The sequence below is a fragment of the Lynx canadensis genome, chromosome D1 (assembly GCF_007474595.2).
Source record: "Lynx canadensis isolate LIC74 chromosome D1, mLynCan4.pri.v2, whole genome shotgun sequence".
NCBI lineage: Eukaryota > Metazoa > Chordata > Mammalia > Carnivora > Felidae > Lynx > Lynx canadensis.
This window is the reverse complement of record NC_044312.2, coordinates 65,573,396-65,592,898: the sequence shown is the minus strand read 5'-3', so window position 1 is coordinate 65,592,898 and position 19,503 is coordinate 65,573,396. Positions and strand designations below refer to the sequence as shown.

The window sequence follows — 19,503 nt, the reverse complement described above, 5'->3', positions numbered from 1 at the left end:
CCTTGAACTGTGTATCTCCGGGGCTTTCACGGCAGAGGAACTGGAGCCAAGGAACGACGCCTGGTGTTGGCTTTGTCCTCTGGCTGGGTGCAGGCAGGGGTAGCTGAGCCAGTCTTGTGCAATCTCTGAATTTATAAAGCAGAGGCCAGACAAGGCTGAGCTGAAGTGGGGGTGGGGGTGGGGGGGTTCGCTTCTGGTTTTGGAGCCGGGATCTGTTTGTAGCCTCCCCACTGCAGACGGGCAGCTGTATGACTCATGGGCTAAAGGGCCAGGCAGAAGCCATTCTCTTTGGTTCACAGGAATTCTGCTTGTTTATTTGTGAGTGCATGTGTTTCCTCCTTCCCTTCTCCCCGTCTCTAACTTCTCCCCCTCTGCAGGAGATCTACCCAAGGAGAATCCATACGAGGATGTGGACTTAAAGAGCCGAAGAGCAGGACGAAAATCCCAGCAACTGTCTGAAAACTCCTTGGACTCTTTGCACAGGATGTGGGGTCCTCAGGACAGGAAGTACAACAACCCACCCACTCAGGTAACTGCAGCCCTGACTTGAGCCAGTGCGAGGGCCACAGGAGAGGCCTGTCCCACCAGGGTTTGGGCCCACTTCCACTCACGCTCTTTCCCTCATAGTGCTTGACAAAGGAGGTGACCTCAGGAAAGGCCTCTGCATGCAGGGACTAATGTCATGTCAGAATCCTCACGGGGAAGTGAGGCATGCCCTTGGGGCACCCTGCCCCATGCTCTTCCCTTCACTGCTTGAGCTCTGAGCTGCAACACCAAGGCATGAGCCTCTGCCGCCTCCTGTCTTATCATTGTTCCTGCTCCCCTTCTGTGGGTAACAGAAAGATGGGGGCCCCGGTTGGAGTCCTGATATTCTGCAGCTCTGGCAGAAATGATCTCAGTACTGGCATTTGGGGGCCAGGCATAGGCCCAAGAACCAGATTTGGAGAGCTAGACGCGTGTCTACCAGACCTTGAGCCACTTGTGTTGGAGGAAATAAGAATGAATCTTTAAGGACTGATAGAAGGCAGAATGAGAAAAAAGATGGAGTCAAAGGAGGCCCTTAGACTCTAGCTCATTCTGGCCTTATCTGGGGTGGACAGGAAGCAGGAGAATGGACCTACCCAGGCAATTCGAATTTTCTTTGCAAATGGAGGGACCTGGATATTTTGTAACATTGGCTAGAGAATACAGAAATTTCTTCTGGCTTTGGAACGATGTAATCATTTTTATACAAGAGTCACCTTTCTAATGTGCTGTATTCAAACAGGCTTCCACTGAACTTATGTTGCCAGACTGGTTGGGTGGGAAGAGGGCCTTGGGGGACGGGAGGAAGGAGGACTTAACTGAAGAGTGATGAGAGGGAATTCCAGATGCAGACAGTGCGTAGGAGGCAGGCTGAGTTGGCAGGGGTGCTGCCTTTCTATCAGTGAGCTGGGTCTGCGAAGAGTAAGGTGCCCTGTTGGGAGGAGTGTTGGTCTAGATGGAGAGAGTAGATCAGGGCCAGGGAGGGGCAGCTGGGTGAAGGCAACTGGCTATGAGGCCCACCTTGCCAGGCTTTGATAGATAGTGAGAGCCCAGAGCCCTTCTGTTTTTCTTGGAAGAAGTAAGCAGGACCAGGCTGTCATGTGGATTATGGCCCCTGCTAAAGAAGCCTTTTAGGGCTGGATTGGGGGCTCGGGGTTGGTGGGAGGTTGGGGTGGGGGGAGACTAGCTCCATCAGCCAGGCTGAATAATGAGCAAAGTCTAAGCCTTGCCCCAAAGCTCACAAGGAGCCCCCAGAATTCCTGCTTGGCCTTATCTTTTCACTCAGATGAGAGCCCAGTTTTCTTAGCCTCTGCTTTCTTTTTTTCTGGCAGAGGTGGTTCAGCTTCCTTTGTAGAAGCATGTATCTAATCTAGCCCTGACCTGCTGATTAGCAGCTGAGGTCTTAAAAGAGGAAACCCAGGCAGAGGGAAATTCCAGGATGGGATTCGGGGGAGCCAGGGATGCCAGCCAAGGCATGTGGTGAACCCCTCTCCCATGTCTTCTCTCCCATGCCAGCTGTCCCTGAAACCCAACAGCCAGTCCCTGCGCAGTGGGAACTGGTCAGAAAGGAAGAGCCACCGGCTGCCACGATTACCCAAAAGGCACAGCCATGACGACATGCTGCTGCTGGCTCAGCTGAGCCTGCCGTCTTCACCCTCTAGCCTTAATGAGGACAGCCTCAGCACCACAAGTGAGCTGCTGTCCAGCCGAAGGGCCCGCCGCATTCCCAAGGTAGCCTCCCCAGAGGAGCCAACCGGGGCTGGGCAGGTGGGTGGGCAGGTGGGCAGCTCTTCCCTCCCTCCCTCCCTCCCTCCCTCCCTCCCTCCCTTCCTTCCTTCCTTCCTTCCTTCCTTCCTTCCTTCCTTCCTTCCTTCCTTCCTTCCTTCCTTCCTTCCTTTCTTCCCTTCCTAATCTGGGGCTACTTCCTCAATTCTCCTTGAATAAATTCTGGGTCCTCACATTGGCCCTTTCTCTTTCATCTGGTTAATTCTCTATCTTATTACCAAAGATGCATTAACGAGTAATGAATGAGTGCACAGATATTAGGGCAAGGACAGGCTAGCCTCTCCCCCAGGGAGCACTCTATGCCATTGAATGAATGGAAACCAGTCCTTTAGGAGACTCCCCATTAGTGAGTGTGGGGTGTGCATTTGGAGATCTCTGCACACATTAAACACTTCCAGGCTTTGAAGGACCTAGGACTCAAACATGAGTCTTCCTTTCTCTGACTCTCAGAATTGAAAGTTTTCAGCAATGATTTGCACACACAGGCAGTCAGACCCAAATCCCCAGCCCAAAGCTGCAGGATTTAGCCAAATGGTATTTTTAGCTTGCAAACAATGCTTGGGTATATTGGGAATTTAGCTCCTTCCTGTCGGGGCCCCAGGTTATAGCCTAGAGGGAAAGGCTCGAATCTTTGTTCCTGTTATTATGTCTGAGGAGCTCTTTGTCTCCTTTGGTTCAGTGACTCTGGGGACCCAGAAGCTCCCATCCTGTCTAGTTTGATCACAGTTCCTTCCTCTAGGGAGCTAAGTTTAACATCGTTGCACATTGGGGCAGGAGACCAGTTAGGGGATGAGGTAAAGAGCAACCAGACAGTCTGCACTCAGGGTCAGTGCAGCAGGGAGACCGGGACCGGGCCCAGTGTCAGGAGGGCAGAAAGCTTGCACCTGAGGGAATGAATGGGCTACTAATCAGCCTTCTTGGAAGTAGGGGCAACTGGTTACCTCACCAGGGTTACCTCACCCTCCCTGCTTTTCTCACCCAGCTTGTCCAAAGAATTAACTCCATCTACAACGCCAAGAGGGGAAAGAAGAGGTTAAAAAAGCTGTCTATGTCCAGCATTGAGACAGCATCACTGAGAGGTAGGCCTTGATATCTGAGCTGGTTCAGGTATCTGGGGCCCTTGGACGTTAGGAATGGGGAGAGGCACGGACTTGCCTCAATTTACCCTTCTTTGGGCTGATCACAGGATTCTGCTGCCTTCTAGGAGGGTAGAGTCCTGCCAAGAAGTAGCACATAGAAGGGGAGGGCCAAAGAGGGAAGGAAGCCATGGGATGGGTTAGTTCAGGCTTTGGGCTGCACGGCCCTGATTAGGGAGGTGGGTGTGGGAATCTGCTTCTGGCAAAAGGAAAGGCCGGGCTTATAGAGCTCTGTGGTCTGTTTCCCATTTCAAATCTTCACGTCCTGGAGGCAAGCCCTGTGTTCCAGACCTATAGGCCTCTCTTCTGGTTCAGCCTCCAGCTCAGCCTTCAGCAGCTTTCCCCAGATCAGGACTGGGTGGAGAGGGGTTTGTATAGCAGTTAGCACCTTCAGTTTGAACTCAGGGGACCCTGGGCCCATAGAAGCCCAGACTAGGTATGATCCATCCCTTGTGAGGATAGCTGGGAGGGGGGCATGGAGAACATTGGCTGTGGGGCGGTGGCTCAGCAAGCGTGCACTCCTGCTGTTACTTTTCCAGATGAGAATAGTGAGAGCGAGAGCGACTCTGACGACAGGTTCAAAGGTGAGGTGTGGCTCCCCAAGAACACGGAACCCCTTCCCAGCCCTCTCTGTAGGGACTCGCCCCCCTCCCTCTACACATATAGTTCCAACGTCCCCATTTGGCCTGCTTTGGAGAGGCAACAGGCAGGCAGGATAGCAGCCAACAGAGCAAGGAACTATAGGGGAGCCTCTCCTACTGCGTGCAAGGCAGCCCTGCCAAGTTGAACTCAGACAGCCCCCTTCACCTGGACTTCCACAAGGTGTCGTCCCCGAGAGTTAGGTGCTAGATTTGCCTGGTAAATGCTGCAAATCTGGAGGTTTAGAGGTGGGTTTAGAAGATTGCAAGTACCTCTTCTGGCTTAAGAAACGTTCCCACGGTCTGAGGAAAACTGGTCCTCTGGAGGCCCCAAAGCCACTCACCCCCCATATCCATAGAGAGGAGGCCTGCCACCTCCCTGAAAAGGTTTTGGGAACTTCCTGTTCCGGAAGCCTTGGACAAATGTCTGTTCTTTCTCTACTGGGAAACCTGCCTAGACTTTCCTGGATGGTTATAGTATGTGGAACCTAGCTCCTTCCTTCCCTTCTCTACTGGTTCCCCCAGGCATGTGGGCAAGTGGACTTTGGGTCAGGAAACTGGGACAAAGGGTCCAGGTCCAAGGACTCTTAGAGGGGTCCAGGATGAAGCCTCCATGGAGGTCCACGTTTTCTCATGTTGACACTAGGCAGAGGTAGGTAGGCGCAGTGATACACGCCTGGGTTTGCTGGGCTCAAGCAGTCTTGCCAGCCCCAGCCCAGCCTCCAGAGGCTCCAGTAGTAGCTCCCTGAGGCAGGGTAGGGCCTTTGCACAGGCGTAGATACATTGCTCCTGCCACTTCTCCCCCAAAACCTGCCTGGACAGGGCATCAGACCAGGCTCCCGCACTTAGAGGTGGTCCACAGAGGCAGAGCCTGAGAGGGAGGCTGATGTGGAATCTGTGAGGGTCCAGCCTGCCTGTCCCCTGACCTGTGACCTGCCCCCAGCCCACACACAGCGCCTAGTCCACATCCAGTCGATGCTGAAGCGTGCGCCCAGCTATCGGACCCTGGAGCTGGAACTGCTCGAGTGGCAAGAGCGGGAGCTTTTTGAGTACTTTGTGGTGGTGTCCCTCAAGAAGAAGCCATCTCGAAACACCTACCTCCCTGAAGTCTCCTACCAGTTTCCCAAGGTGAGGCCATCTCTCCCTCCTCCCATCCCCTCCTCTAGCACCTTCTTCCTGGCCCATCTGTGCAGCAAGAGAGATCCTGGTCCTGCTGCAGTCACTCCCCTCACTGCGACAGCCCTGAGCATAGATCCTGCTAGCCAGCAGGGAACAGAGGGCTTCAGGGGGTGTGGGTTTGGGTCAGTGCTTGTTCAGAGCATGAGGGTGGAGAGAACACCTCCCAGTATGCTTAGAATGAAATCCAAATTTTTTATAAGGTTGGCAAAGGGCCTGAGGAAGGGCCCCCAGGTACTTCTACTATTTTATTTCTTTTTTTTTAAACCATTTTATTGAGACCTAATTCACATACTGTATAATTCAGCCAGTTAAAGTATACAGTTCAATGACTTTTAGTATATTCAGAGTTGTACAATTAGAACATTTTTATCACCTAAAAAAGAAACCCTGTACCAATGAGTTGTCCCTCCCCATCCCCTACCTACCTTCCCTCTTACCACACCTTCTCTGCCCATCACCAGCCAGCCAACCTGGCCTCCTTTCTCTCTGCCTCTGCCTGGAATGTTCTTTCTTCAGCTCTGCACATGGCTGCCAGCTCTTTTTCATTCCTCATTCTCTGCCCATATAGTACCTCTTCCAGGAGATCTTTCCAAATACCTAAGATATCCCTTCCCCTGCCTGGTTCTGTCTGTCATATCTCCCTATTTATTTCCTTTGCAGCACCCTCTGAAATTTTGTTGTTGAGTATCTCACCCTCCTGACTAGAATGTGCAGGGACAGGGACCTTGCCCATGTTGTTTTCCATCGGTAGCCCCAGAGCATGACACAGGGCCAGGTGCCACAGAAAAGCGCTCATTTGGCACATATTGAATGAATAAATGATGACTCAGCCCACACCCAGACCTCGCTGTAAGAATCGGGAATGGGAACAGGATTGCTGAGAAGCAGAAGCATGCCAGTTGGTAGGATGCCATCTAGAGCTCTCAGGGGAGGAGACGCTTCTCAGCCACCCCCCACCACCTCCAGGATCCACGTCTTCTCTTGTCTATCTCTCCCTATATTTCTCTCCCCATAGCTGGACCGACCCACCAAGCAGATGCGGGAGGCAGAGGAGAGGCTCAAGGCCATTCCCCAGTTTTGTTTCCCTGATGCCAAGGACTGGCTTCCTGTGTCAGAGTATAGCAGGTGAGGCCTGGCCTGGTCTGGCTGGAGGCAGGAGGGGGCAGAATCTCCTTTACCTCCATAGCAGGGGCAACTGCAAGGGGCACACCCAAGTCCCAGCCTGCTCTCTTACAGCAACCTAGCCCTTCACCCCTCCTTGGGAGGGCATTCCCTCTTCTTGGGTGCTATTTCCTGGGTCCTCTGATGCTTCCCTGATGCCAGACCCCTCCCTATTCCAGTGAGACTTTCTCTTTCATGCTGACTGGGGAAGATGGCAGCAGACGCTTTGGCTACTGCAGGCGCTTACTGGTGAGTAGGGCCATTCAGTCCTTGTGGGGCTGGGCCACATGTGTGTATAAGTGTGTGTGCATGCATCTTCTTCAACTCTAGCTTGTATGAGAGCCTACATTCTGCTTCCTCGTATGCTCCATGATGCCACCGCAGAGCACACGTGCACACACACACACACACAGTCTCACACACTCACAAGGAGGAGGCACTCCTGGGATGGCAGGACTCAGAATGACCCCTTTGATCAGGCCCCAGGATCTAAGATAATCTGCAATAAGAGGAGAGAGTGAATCACCTTCTACTGGGCTGTCATATGTTTTTAACTTTCCTACACTTTTTCTTCTCATTCATTTCCCTCGGGCTTCTGGGCTCTGATTGCTGATGCTAGATTGAAGGATCATATCACTTCAGCAGTATGTGTGTGCATCAGACAGGGGTGGAGGACAACCTTCCTCATGCCCATACTGGCCAGCCTGATGTGAGGAAGAATCCTGTCTGTGGTCTGATAGTGTTGGAGGCTGAGGAGGGACAGAGCAGTACCTTCCCTGGGATTCTGGGAGAGATGCCTTGAACACAGGAGAAAGGGAAGGTTTTGAAAATATAAGCATGTTATATAGAGAGAAGCCCTTCCCCAAACCCCTTCCCGTAGTTCTGAGAAATAGACTGAGGTAAGGTAAAGAGAGTCCTGTTACACTCCTCCCTGAAGTTCACTAGGGATGTTGTTGGTTTGGGGTGTCAGCAGTGTTTAAGGGTCCCCATGCCTTAGTGGGACAAGGACTCACTAGATGCCAGTCCTAGGCAAAGGTAATGTATAGGAGGGACCCCAAACGATGGATTCTGGGTCATTCATTCATTCATTCATTCCGAAACACGTACCATACTCCTGTTGAGGGTCAGGCAGCATGTTAAAGGCACAAAAAGATGAGTTAGACATGAATCCAACCCAATCCTCAAGGAATTTTAGATAGTCTAGTAGAGGAGGTAGAACTTTCAACATAGAAGGGAAGACAAAGGGAATGAATTATTATTTAGGACCTATTATGTTCTAGGCTAGATGCTTTAAGTATGTCATCTTTTTTGATCCTTTTAATAGTCCATGAGGTATTATTATGTCAGTTCTATAGATTAAGAAATGGAATGACTTGCCCAGGGTCACACAGCCAGTGAGAGACAGAGCCAGGATTGACCCTAAGTTCTTGAATACCAAGTCTGATATTCTTGGATCACCCCAAAGGGTAGTCCGGGGGGAAGGGATATTTGAATATTGAATGCCCAGTGAGTAGGGCTAAGGGAATGTGGAGCAGTATGGATGCCAGGTGGGGAGCCAGGCAGAGTCCAGCATGCCCCAGGTTCACCTGGGCCTGGAGAGGAATGTTCCAAAGGCTGCCTTTGCAGGAATAGTGATGGAGCAGAGCCTCTCCTTTGCAGCGGGCCTGCTGCCCCCAGGGAAGAGCGTGTTTGTCCTGGCGTGCTCAGAGAGGGCCTGGGCTGGGTCCCTGCCAAGGGGGCTGGCACTAGCTCGGCATTCCTGTAGATTGGACACAATGATTCTAACCCAAATCCCACATACTTGATTTAATCACTTGGGGCTTTAGGGGAGGCGGGGGAGAGGGAAAGAGAGAGGAGTGAGTTTCAGGCCTAATATGGACAAAAACAGATTCTGCCTTCTCTTTAGATCTGTGACGTGTGGCCAGCAGGTTTGGAAACTGAAATAGACCCATCTGCATTTGCTTAGCAGCCTGCATGAGGGGCCAGCACCTGCTGCTCTGCTCCCTCCCTACTTGGCCTTGCCAGGCACTCAGGCCTCTGAGCCAGAGGCAGCCACAGAGTCCTGCCAGCCCCTGGCTGGAGAAGTAGACTCCTGTGGACTCATCCCAGCCTGCATTTGGGGTCTCCAGGTCCAGGGAGCTCTTAATGCACATCTCCTCCAGCCAGTCACCTTTTCAGTCTCCTTTTTCCTTCGTTCACCGCTGGTAGCATACCTCTATTGTGTCTTTGTGTCCCTTTCCCTTCTATCCTGTCAGAAGGCAGCATGCTTTAGAGATAAGACAGCAAATCAGAGGCCAAAAGAGACTCCTGGCTCCATGACTTTTAGATGCATGCCCTTGGGCAATGGCTTAATATTTTTGTAACTCAGTTTACTCATCTATAAAATGCAGATGATAGTGCCTGAGTCACAAGGTATTGTCAGGTACCAAGCCCAGGATTCACATATGGTAAATATTCAGTAAATAGTACTTTACCGCCCTTATCTATTTTCAGTTTGCCTTACTAGAATGGGGTGGATCAAGAAGGAGGAAAGGGGAATCTAGAATAGGAATGTTTTAGAATGTCCCCTGTGAGCCGCAGAGGACTACACCGCTTGCTCCTAAGAATGTACACAAGTCCCTCTCGTTACCATTGCATCCTCTGGATTCCCAGCCTTAGAGATGTAAATCTATGAGTCACCCTAAAGCTTCTGCCATACTGCTTAATCCTTTGCCAGTCTCTGTCTGTGTCCTCCTGGAAGGAGCTTAGCAGGAGTCTGGCACCTTGGGCTGGAAGACCCAGCAGAGGCTGAAGCCTGCCCCCCAAGAGTGTCAGCCTTTCCAGACCTGGGGCCTGGTTGAGTAGAGGTTTAGTGGGGTCTTGGAGTCTTCCACTAGGAGAGCAGTCCTTAGTTTCCTTCAGTTCCCAAGGAAAAGCAGCCAGATGTGGTCATCATGCATTCTCTGTATCTGTCTCTCTCTCCTCTGCCTCGTCCCGACCCAGCCAAGTGGGAAAGGGCCTCGGCTGCCAGAAGTATACTGTGTCATCAGCCGCCTTGGCTGCTTCGGCTTGTTTTCCAAGGTAAGAGGGTTCCGGCTTACTTCCCTCCCCTTTCCCCCAGCGGACAGCTCCCTTAGGAGTATCAGCAGCCAGCTTAGATGAGAAAACCACCTGTGTGTGTGAGTGAGTGAGCTCGAGAGAAAGAGAATGCAAGAGCAATAGAGCAGGCTCTCTGACTCCTTCCTGTTCTCAAGCCTGACTTCCCAGCTGTCCAGCTGGCATCTCCCCAGCTCCTTGTACCAGCCTGGTCTGCCAGTGTCATAGCTGTCCCTAGGCCATGGGAAGAGCCAGAGTCCTTGGGGAAGCAAAGTGCCCAGGGACCCAACTCCCAAGTGGTATTTCCTTTGCCCAGCTCCTGGGTGTGAGGCAAGGATGAGTTAATGAGCAGAGCAGTCATTGAGTGCAAGGGAACCAGGAAGGGTAGAGTGTAAATCTGCTGGTGAGACAGTCCTCCTGTCCCCCAGCTTTTGGCCCCAGCTGGTCAGATGCCAGGCCACCCTCTTCTCTGCCCAGGAGGTAGGGAAAGGGCAGTGCCCTGATACCCTTCCTTTTTGGACTGCTGGTGGTGGGTACAGGTCCTCGATGAGGTGGAGCGCCGGCGTGGGATCTCTGCCGCCTTGGTCTATCCCTTCATGAGAAGTCTCATGGAGTCGCCCTTCCCTGCCCCGGGGAAGACCATCAAAGTGAAGACATTTCTTCCAGGTGCTGGCAATGAGGTAGGGATTTCTGCTGCCTGTTCTCTCACACGATGGATGGGGGCTGGAGCAAGGCCTGCTGAGCCAATGCTGCAGTCCCCAGGAGGGGCAGAGCATGGCCCCTTCCTTGCTCTCCATGTGTGTGCACCTAATCAGTAGGGACTGGAGAAGTGAATGACAGAACTGTAATTGGGGCCCAACTCCCTGCAGCTGCAAGGGGGCCTTCCCTGACCTGCTTGGACTCCACTGCATTCCACCTGCCCTCCTTTAATTCATTCATCAGGGATTTCCTGGTAATGTTTTCTCACAGTCAGGGATCGCGCCACACCTGGGAGCAGTCATGAAGTTGACGTGGGACACAGCTCTGAGCTTGTGGGGTTCGTAATCTAGTGGGAGAGACCAATAGTAAATACATACACATGCGTTTAAATAGACAGTTTCTAAAGTGTTAAGTGCCAAGTGCAAGCACAGGAGTGAGAGTGTGTAACAGGGGATCTGCTTTAGGTTTGGGGGGGCTAGGGAAGGCCTCCTCTGAAGAAGCGACTAAGGTGAGTAGAGTCAGCTAAATGAAGTGGAGGAGGGAGACTGAAAGAGAAGGGTGTGGATGGGAGGTTATTCCAGGTAGAGAGGGAATGGCGTGGGCAAAGGCTTATGTTGGGAAAGTGACAAGGAACTGAAAACAGGTCGAGATGGTCTAAAGGGTGGTGAGCAGGGTGTGATAGGAAGCAAGGGCCACGTCACAGTGTGCCTGCTAGGCCAAGGTGAGGATTTTGGATGTCATCTAAAGCAGGGTTATAAGATCTGAGATGTTCTTTTAAAAGCTCACTCTGGCTGCTATGGAGATCATGGATGGGAGTGAAAACAGGGAGACCAGCTAAGCTCCTGTATAGTATTACAGGCAAGAGATGATAGTAGCTAGGATTAAGGTGTGGTAGAAAAATGAGGAGAAGTAGGTGGAGTTGAGATGTGTTTTAGAATTACGACCAGTTTGAGTGGAAATAAATGTTAGGGAGATTTTAAGGCTAACTCCCAGCTTTCTCGCTTGAGTGACAGGGTAGATGATGGAGTGCTGCCTGTAGGGGGAGCAGGCTCTGAAGAGGAAGAGGAGGAAGTGGATCTTGTATGTGTTGTTTAAGATACCTGTGAGGCACCCGAGAGAAGATCCTCCTCAGACCTGGGGAACTCCAACATTTAGGGGTCCTGCAGCGGAAGAGTAGCCACCCTCAGGAGTGAGAAGACAGGAAGAATAGCAGGCCGTGGCTTGGAAGCCAAGAAGGGGGCATCTCCAGAAGGAAGGGGTGATCAGATGAGGTCAGGGTGAGGAATGGCAAGATGCCATGAGGAATGGCAATGACAAGAGTGGATTTCAGTGGAGCTGGGGCCAGGGACCCAGACGCCTGAGTGGATTGAGTAGAGAAGTGAATTGGAGTGAGAAAGTGGGAATAGACTGCATGGACATCTCTTCAAGACGCTTGGTGATGAAGAGAACTAGGGAAGGGGACAGTCAGTGGTTGAAAGGGGGCTCCAGATGGTTGTCTTGAGGCTGGTGGGAATGGCCCAGCTGAGGCAGAGGTGAAAGAAGCAGGGAGGGAGAGGACCCTCTGTCGCCCAGGAGGTGACAGGGCTGTGGGATCCGGGGAGGGACTGACTTTCATTAGGAGAAATAGGCACTTCCTTGTGGGTTGGCAGGAAGGGCCATGGCTCATAGATTTTGGATTCTCCTCTGGCGGCTTCGGTTTTCTCAAAATGGAAAAGAAGGCCATTTGAGAGTGAGAGGTGGGTGCTGGGTTCTAGCAGAGGGAAGAAGAAATGGCTTAGTTGCTGCAGAGTGGGAGAGGGTCTGACTGTAGAAACACAGGGTACTGCCGGTGGCTCAAATGCCATTTCAGGGCTTTCTCTTGGCCTCTTTTCAACCACCCTCGTTTGGAGGGACTTTAGGCTTCTTGAGGGGTCTGGCGCAAGATGGCCAGCCTTGCCCTGATGGGAGATCCCAGCAGCCTGCCTGAGAGCCCTTCGGGATGACCCCACCCTCACCAGCCTCATTTCTCAGCACTCTGACTTGAATTGCTTACTGTCGCTGAACCCTGCTTCCTTTTGCCTTGAACACTCTTCCCTTCTCTCATTAGACGGCCCAAGTGAAGTATCTTGTGCTCTGAGCCACTGCCCTGACCCCTTCCTGTCTCAGCTGGGGTCTCGCCCTTCCTCTGGGCCCTCTGGGCCCCCGTACAGATGTGAAGCGTAGCTTCCTCCGTTCTGACACCAATCTCACAGCTGTGGTTGTTTAGACTCAGTCAGCCCCGCTGGACTGTGACCCTCGAGGGCAGGGGTGAGTGAGAGGAGGCCCAGGCCCCATGAGCTGCTTTTGTGCATTCTCACACCCTGGAGGGACCCCAGGGGGTAGTGGGAGTGTGAAGCTGCGCTGCAGAGCAGAGCCTGCTGGACTGCACGCAGACTCCTGGGGGTGGAGCGGCGTGGGAGAGCGTCACTGTGACTTCTGGGGTGGGGCAAGCACAAGTGGGGTGCGGGGGCCTCTGGGGAAACTGTGGTATGGGATTCCTTGTGTGTGCGTGGCATCGTGCTCACCACTGGGCCTTCTGGGAGTTCACCATCCAGTGGGAAAGATAGCATGCACCCATCGCTAGGGCAGCTTGTGCCAGGTCTCTGGGACCTGGAGAGATGAGTACTGAGCTAGGACTTTGAACTTCCCTTGCTTAGACCCTGAGAAATACATGAGATGATATGGGGCTCTAAAGGGGATCTAAGAGGGAATTCATTTTTCACCCTGCTTATCAGGAGGCCTGCACCTCCTTGCTGCCCACATGCGCTGAGAGACTGAGGAGACTCTGCAGGTCCCTGTGACAGCTGCTTTGGCATGGCCTGGGCATCAGCAGTTTCTCCTGCTCTCACAGCTAGGGTCAATTGCTATCCTTCACCCTTTGGATTGCCCTCAGGGAAGTGGCTTTCTGTGCCACAGCAGTGACCTTGGGAGTGGCCTTGCAGCACCCCGGAGGGAGGACAGCTAGGTCTGGCCCAGATACAGAAAGTCCTGCTTCCTGGCACTGTTGTGGAATAGCCAGCCCTTTCCTTATGTTTTCCTTGTCACTGGCACAGAGATTAGACAGGCTGGCAGAGACAGAGGCCAGAATGGTAGGACAAACATGACCTCTGGAAGGAAACTCTAACAGGAAAGGGAGAGGACATGACAACAAGGACACTAGCATTGGCTTTCAAGAGGTGGCAGTCAGGGATACAGAGATGCTGCTCTTCCTAGGGCCTGGGGAGCAGCAATTGGTTTTGGGGTCTGGTCAGCGTGGATGCCAAGACCTTTGTTTGGGGAGATGGACAAGGGGGCGGGGGGTACCCCACAGATAAAGCTGTGTGGTCCCCTCATTCTCCTTATCTGTAAGAATAGTCACCTCTCCTCCTTTTCCTGAGAGCCTGATGGATGGCCCATCAACTCCTTCCTTCTGGAGCCTCCTTCATCATCCAGTTTGCCCCAGTGCTCAGAGGATAGGTGTCTAAGTACTGTGGTCTGAGAGGAGACAGAGACTGGGTCTTACTGCATGGTGGCGTAGATTAGAGACCTGGAAAAGGGAAGGTGGGGAGAGAAACCTCCAGCCTGTCACTTTGTATAGGACCCGGTGTGACACCCACCTGGCCTGCCTAGACCCACTTTCCCCCTTGCTCTCCTGCAGGTGTTAGAGCTGCGGCGGCCCATGGACTCCCGGCTGGAGCATGTGGACTTTGAGTGCCTCTTTACCTGTCTCAGTGTGCGCCAGCTCATCCGAATCTTTGCCTCGCTGCTGCTGGAGCGTCGGGTCATTTTTGTGGCAGATAAGCTCAGGTAGGGCCCAGCAGGGTAAGGGGAAGAAGAGGGGGAAGGCACATCCACTAATTAATCTGACATGTATTTACGAGCCCTGGTATATGCCAGCTACTGTGGTATTGGTGTGGTAGGATTGAGAACCCAAGGGAGGACTTGGCCTGAGGGAAGAGGTGGGACATTTGTTCTTTTGCCCCAGCCAAGTGTGCAGATACAGATACATTTTATGGAGAAAGGTAGAGTAAGGAGATTTCTGGCTGATGGCTGCACTTCCTCTGAAAGGGCAGGCAAGGCCATCTCTGTGGGATGCTGAGTTTGAGGAGAGGTATGAATTCTAGGCAGAACCACTGTGAGGAAGGGCCAAGGGCACTGACTAGAGGTAGGAGGAGTAATGCTGAGCCCCCCAGGGAGGAACCAGTTAGGGCATCACCTGCAGAGGACAATTGATTGGCATGACTCAGGGCCAGGCACTTGGGGATTTGTGGAGAAGGACAAGGTGAGGCACTGAGGGTGCTGGGGAGGAGACTGGTTGCAGGAAGGTTGTCTAGTCAAACTAGGAAAGGGAAAAAATGTCCAGAGACAGGAGGTGCCTGTGAGGCAGGGCAGCTGGTTTAGGGTGAGTAAGAAAAGAGCTGGTTGGATCATAGGTCTTGGTCAAAAATGTTGACATTTATGATTTTACAGGTAGAGAAGTTCTAGATGCCAAGATCTGGTTGTGGCCATGGGAGGGGTGTTGTGGAAGGAGCTGAACTCTTCTAGGCAGTCAGGATTTAAAAGAAAATGTCTCAGTCCATTCAAGCTGCTGTGACAAAATACCAGACTGAGTAGCTTGTAAACAACAGAAATGTATTTCTCAGTTCTAAAGGCTGGGTGTCCAAGATCAGGGCACCAACGCGGTTGTGTTCTGGTGAGGGCCTGCTTCTTGGTTCACAGCTCGTGCCTTCTCACTGTGTCCTCATATGGTGGAAGGGGCAAGGGAGCTCTATGGGTCTGTTTTATAAGGACATGCATCCCATTCATGAGGGCCCCACCCTCATGACCTGAGTACCTCCCAAAGGCCCCACCTCCTAACACTATCATATTTGGGTTTTGGATTTCAGCATTGGAATTTTGGGCGCAAATATTTAAACCATAGAGTATGTGTGGGGAGTGGACAGGCAGGGAAAGGATGAGATCTTGGCAACACATTGTGTATTTTTTTGGTCAAAGAATCCATCACAGGAAGAAGTGGTTTCTTTAGATGGGTAGAATTAATTCAGTCATTTGGACATTTGTTAACCTACCTGCTTTGTGCCATACCACGTGCCAGGTGCTAATAGGAGGGGGAGAAAAGGAAAATCCTCTTTCTGGTTGGTCCTCAGTAGGCCCAGGCTCCCTGGGGTCTTTCTGTCTGTGTGAGGGGCTACTGAGGAGAGCTGGGGAAAGGGGCCCCTAAATGCCCTCACAGGGCACTGGGGCAGGAAGCCAGGCCCACCCTTGGCCCAGGAGAAGGAAGAGGAGGAAATGCCAGGGCTGCTGACTTTTCCAGAGAAGGCCAGCCTTAGAAATGAAAACAGCCCCTCACTTCCTGCCCCAGTCTCAGTGTTTCTTTATCCCACAGCTCTTTGTATCTTGTGGGCCCATCAGGTCCTCAGGAAGGGACCAAGCCCAGCAGCTGGAACTAGCCAGGTACAGCAGCTCCATGGGGCCCCTATCTGCTACCTCTCTGCCCCCTGGTTCACTATCCATCAGCAAAGCCACTGGCTTCCCAGCTGTGAGGTTCTGCTCTGGCCAGAGCTTGGTGTCCCTAATGAAGGCTGGACCCTGAGGTTTCTTTTCCTGAAGGTTCCATTCCCTCACTCAGGGCAGGGCCTCATCTTTGCCACCCCCACCCATAGCCCAGCTCCACTAGGGCTCTGAATAGAGCTGTTGTTTTCTGTGGCTGCCCCTGCCTCTGAGCACATTCCTGCACCATTCTGGAAGGAAAGTACCCCAAGGCTCTGTTCTTTGCCTGGCTCAGCATTCAAGTTCTGCCACTCTTGGATCTTAGAAAAGATGTCTATCATGCACAGGGTCTGCCTGTGACTGGAGAGGGGCAGGGTAGGCAGTCCAGCGATGGCATGCAGGCCTGAACTGGGTCAGGGCTCAGTAAGTCCAGCCAGCTCATGTTCCATTGCTCACATTTTAGGTTTTCCACAAATCCTTTATCCCTCTGGTCTAGTTTTATGTCTGAGTATATGGGAGGGATGCACTATGTATATACACAGGTTCTGCAGTGATCAGCCCTAGGGGTTATATAAAACCTTCTGCCTCCAAAGACCCAGGCTCATTGGAGGGGATTGTGGAGATCAGTGTGTCCCTCCACCCTGAGACAGCCCTTTTCTACATCTTTTCTGGATGGCTCTCCTCACCATGTGGGGAGCTGTTGTCCCCAAGGGAAGGACTGTCAGAGTCAGGACACCTGGGTCTCTTCCTCAAGGCCCAGCACTATTTTAGGTGTCCATAGGGTGGCAGGAGAGCCAGACAAGGCACTGGGTGACAAAATACTTGTGAACATCCAAAGATCCTTCTGTAAGAGGGGGTTTGCTTCTGTCATGGATTGAACTGTGTTCTCCTACTGGTGGGGCATTAGGAAAGGGAGAGAATCCCTGCTGGATCTGATCAAGTAGAGTCTATTATGGCTAATAGGTGGGACCAATAGACGCAGCGGGTCAGAGTGGGAAAGTCAGGTTTAAGACTGAACTTGACTGCAGGCCTCTGCCTTCTCATCTATAATATGGCCCCTAGGGGAGAGCCTTTGATTTTCCTCCCAACAGATGGGTTGTTCAAGCCGGGTGGATCTCCTGTGTTTACCAGTGCCCCACACCGGCCCTTCACGTGGGGAGTATACACTTCCTTCTAGCTAGCACCCTACAGCTCTTCCTCCCTGTCTTGCACTGGTCATTCTGCTCTGATAGCCGGCCCTGTAGTGCTGCTGGGTCTAGAGGCCTGGAGCCCCTTCTAGGCTGAGAGAGGGATGGCCCCACTGAGACCTTAGGTGAGGAAAGGTGGGAGCGGACACTCTTCTCAGCTTGGTGGAATGGTGCCAGGTGCCTCACCTCAGTCAGGGGTCCTCAGTCAGACCACTTTTTGCAATTAGGGAGAGGGGGGTTAGGATAGAGGGCAGAGTAGTCAAGTAACACTGGACTGGGAGATGGGACAACTGGTTGTGTCCTAGGTCAGCCACTTATGAAACTGACCCTTCATATCCGTGGCCCCAGCTGTAAAATGTGGAATTGATAAGATGACCTATGAGGGCTTTCTAGTTCTTCCACATTATGAATTTGTGATCAACTCTTGCTTGCCTTATCCTCATACTCCCTGGCTTGAGCTGATACTCCCTCTCTAAGTTAGGCCTATCTGTACGTTAGTGTGGCCCTTGGGGTATGTAGGTGAGTCCTTTGTGTGTTCAAGTGTTGCTATACCTTAATCACTGTTCCTAGGTAGAGTCCCACAGAGGGCGGTACCAGTGTCCTTGAGGCCCTGAGTGGTGGGAATGTGGGGTCTTCACCAGCCTGCAGGGGCAGACCCAGACCTGAACTCCATTAGCACTTTTGTTGCACTGGGAGGTTTAACCTATAAAAGGATGTTTTGAACCCATAGCAGGCTCTAATTCCCCTTCACTGAAGGTGCTGGGCCTGGGTTCAGGTGCTTTGTCTCTGTCTGTCTACCAGTACCCTCTCCAGCTGCTCCCATGCTGTGGTGGCCTTGCTCTACCCCTTCTCCTGGCAGCACACCTTCATTCCTGTCCTTCCGGCCTCCATGATTGACATCGTCTGCTGTCCCACACCCTTCCTGGTTGGCCTGCTCTCCAGTTCCCTCCCCAAACTAAAGGAGCTGCCTGTGGAGGAGGTGGGCCACCTGGGGAGCCAGCTGGGCAAGGAGGGGAGGAAGGAAGGGACAGAAGGAACAGAAACTCCCAGAAGGGAGGGGCGGAGGGGGGAAAAAAGGGAGAAAGACCACTGGGATCTTCTCACTTGTGGCTTCTGGGCCTCTCTACCCAGCTCTTATCCTTTCTCCCTGGGTGGTCTGTCCCTGACTGGAGTTATTCCTATTGTCTGACTCTGGGAGTCCAGGAGGTCTGGAGGCCTGGGGAGGGCATTGCAGGGACTCACACCTTGCATCACTGCCACTAATGACTCTTTCTCTTAGGCACTGATGGTGAATCTGGGATCTGACCGATTCATCCGACAGGTAAGAGCAGGACACCACAGAATGTGGCCTGCCCTGGGTGGGTGCTTGTTTGATGCAGGCTGGAGAACACCCAGCACTGTCATACACATTGCTTAACTTTCGTAGCCTCTTTGTTGAGCTCTCTGGGTTCCATATTCACAGAATAGACAAAGGCGGGGAGAGGATGATCTGAGAAGTCTTGACCCCAACAGGATCTGCATTTCTGGTTGGGATTATCCAGTGTGACGGGAGTGTAGGTGTGTGGAGAGCATGGCCTGGAAGTCCAAACACTTGAGCTCTGGCTCTGCCAGTTTTGAGCTGCATGGTCTTGGCCAGGCCTCCGAAAATGCCAGGGAATGTCAAGGTTTGCAGTCATCGTGTCAATTTCAAAAAGCCTTTGCTAGTCTGGCTCTCCACTAAGGAGCATAGCCCACGGTGTACCCCCTGGGAATGTACAGTATGTTACACACCACTGACAGCTGTGACTCCTGGGTACAGGCATCAAGGTCCAGACAGACATGGAACCAGACTGCAGAAACAGGAAGGACAGCCTAGCCTTATAACTGAGACACAAGCCGGGCCACAGTTTCCCTGCCCTGAACCAGCTCTGCTTCCCACTTTGGAACTAGAGATCAGGGTGCTGGGCGAGGAATCCCTGACTGGTCCTGGCCAGTGAATGCCACCAACTGTACCACTTTTTACCTGTGTGACCTTGGACAAGTTTCTTAACCTCTCTTTGTGCTCAGCTTCTCATTATAAAATGAGGTTGATAACAGCATCAGGTTTATTGGGAGGAATGAATAAAATTATATATTTAAGTTCTTCAAACAGGGCCTAGCATATAGTAAGTGCTCAGCCAGTGTCAGATGTGATTATGATCACTGTGTGTTTTCCTTCTCCTATAGATGGATGATGAAGACACGCTGTTACCGAGGAAGTTACAGGCGGCTCTGGAGCAGGCTCTAGAGAGGAAGAACGAACTGATCTCCCAGGACTCTGACAGTGACTCTGATGATGGTGAGTGAGGCTTGCCCTGGGCAGGATCAGCTCTGCCCCCAGACTCCCTCTGCTCTGGGTCTGGGCTTCATGGTACTGGGACCCTGTTTCTACACACCAGACCCTTCTAGTTGATGAGGCTTCAGATATAGGACCTTGGTCTCAGTCTAGCCTAGGAATCTCTAGCCCCACTACCAGTGGGCTCAGGGAATAATGGGACTAAGGGGAGAGAAGTATTGTGGTGTCTTGTCAAAGAAACATAAACAACACTGGGGGCGCTTCTAGCGAGGCCCAGGCTATAAAGCTACCCTCTTCCCTCTACCTCAGGAGGTTTG

The 19,503-nt window shown here is 52.3% G+C and overlaps 1 protein-coding gene across 4 annotated transcripts in view; it reads left to right on the top strand.

The window, feature by feature from the left end:
- DENND2B (DENN domain containing 2B) overlaps positions 1 to 19,503 on the top strand; it is a 158,359-nt gene that overhangs the window by 135,845 nt on the left and 3,011 nt on the right. For all 4 annotated transcript variants that reach the window (XM_030332095.1, XM_030332097.2, XM_030332094.2 and 1 more), the window contains 13 exons: positions 378 to 529; positions 2,041 to 2,256; positions 3,293 to 3,389; positions 3,986 to 4,030; positions 5,028 to 5,212; positions 6,279 to 6,388; positions 6,604 to 6,673; positions 9,407 to 9,484; positions 10,039 to 10,179; positions 13,854 to 14,002; positions 17,674 to 17,851; positions 18,152 to 18,193; positions 19,078 to 19,189. In XM_030332095.1, the coding sequence (XP_030187955.1) occupies positions 378 to 529; positions 2,041 to 2,256; positions 3,293 to 3,389; positions 3,986 to 4,030; positions 5,028 to 5,212; positions 6,279 to 6,388; positions 6,604 to 6,673; positions 9,407 to 9,484; positions 10,039 to 10,179; positions 13,854 to 14,002; positions 17,674 to 17,851; positions 18,152 to 18,193; positions 19,078 to 19,189 (1,575 nt within the window). The remainder of the gene's footprint in view (positions 1 to 377; positions 530 to 2,040; positions 2,257 to 3,292; positions 3,390 to 3,985; positions 4,031 to 5,027; positions 5,213 to 6,278; positions 6,389 to 6,603; positions 6,674 to 9,406; positions 9,485 to 10,038; positions 10,180 to 13,853; positions 14,003 to 17,673; positions 17,852 to 18,151; positions 18,194 to 19,077; positions 19,190 to 19,503) is intronic.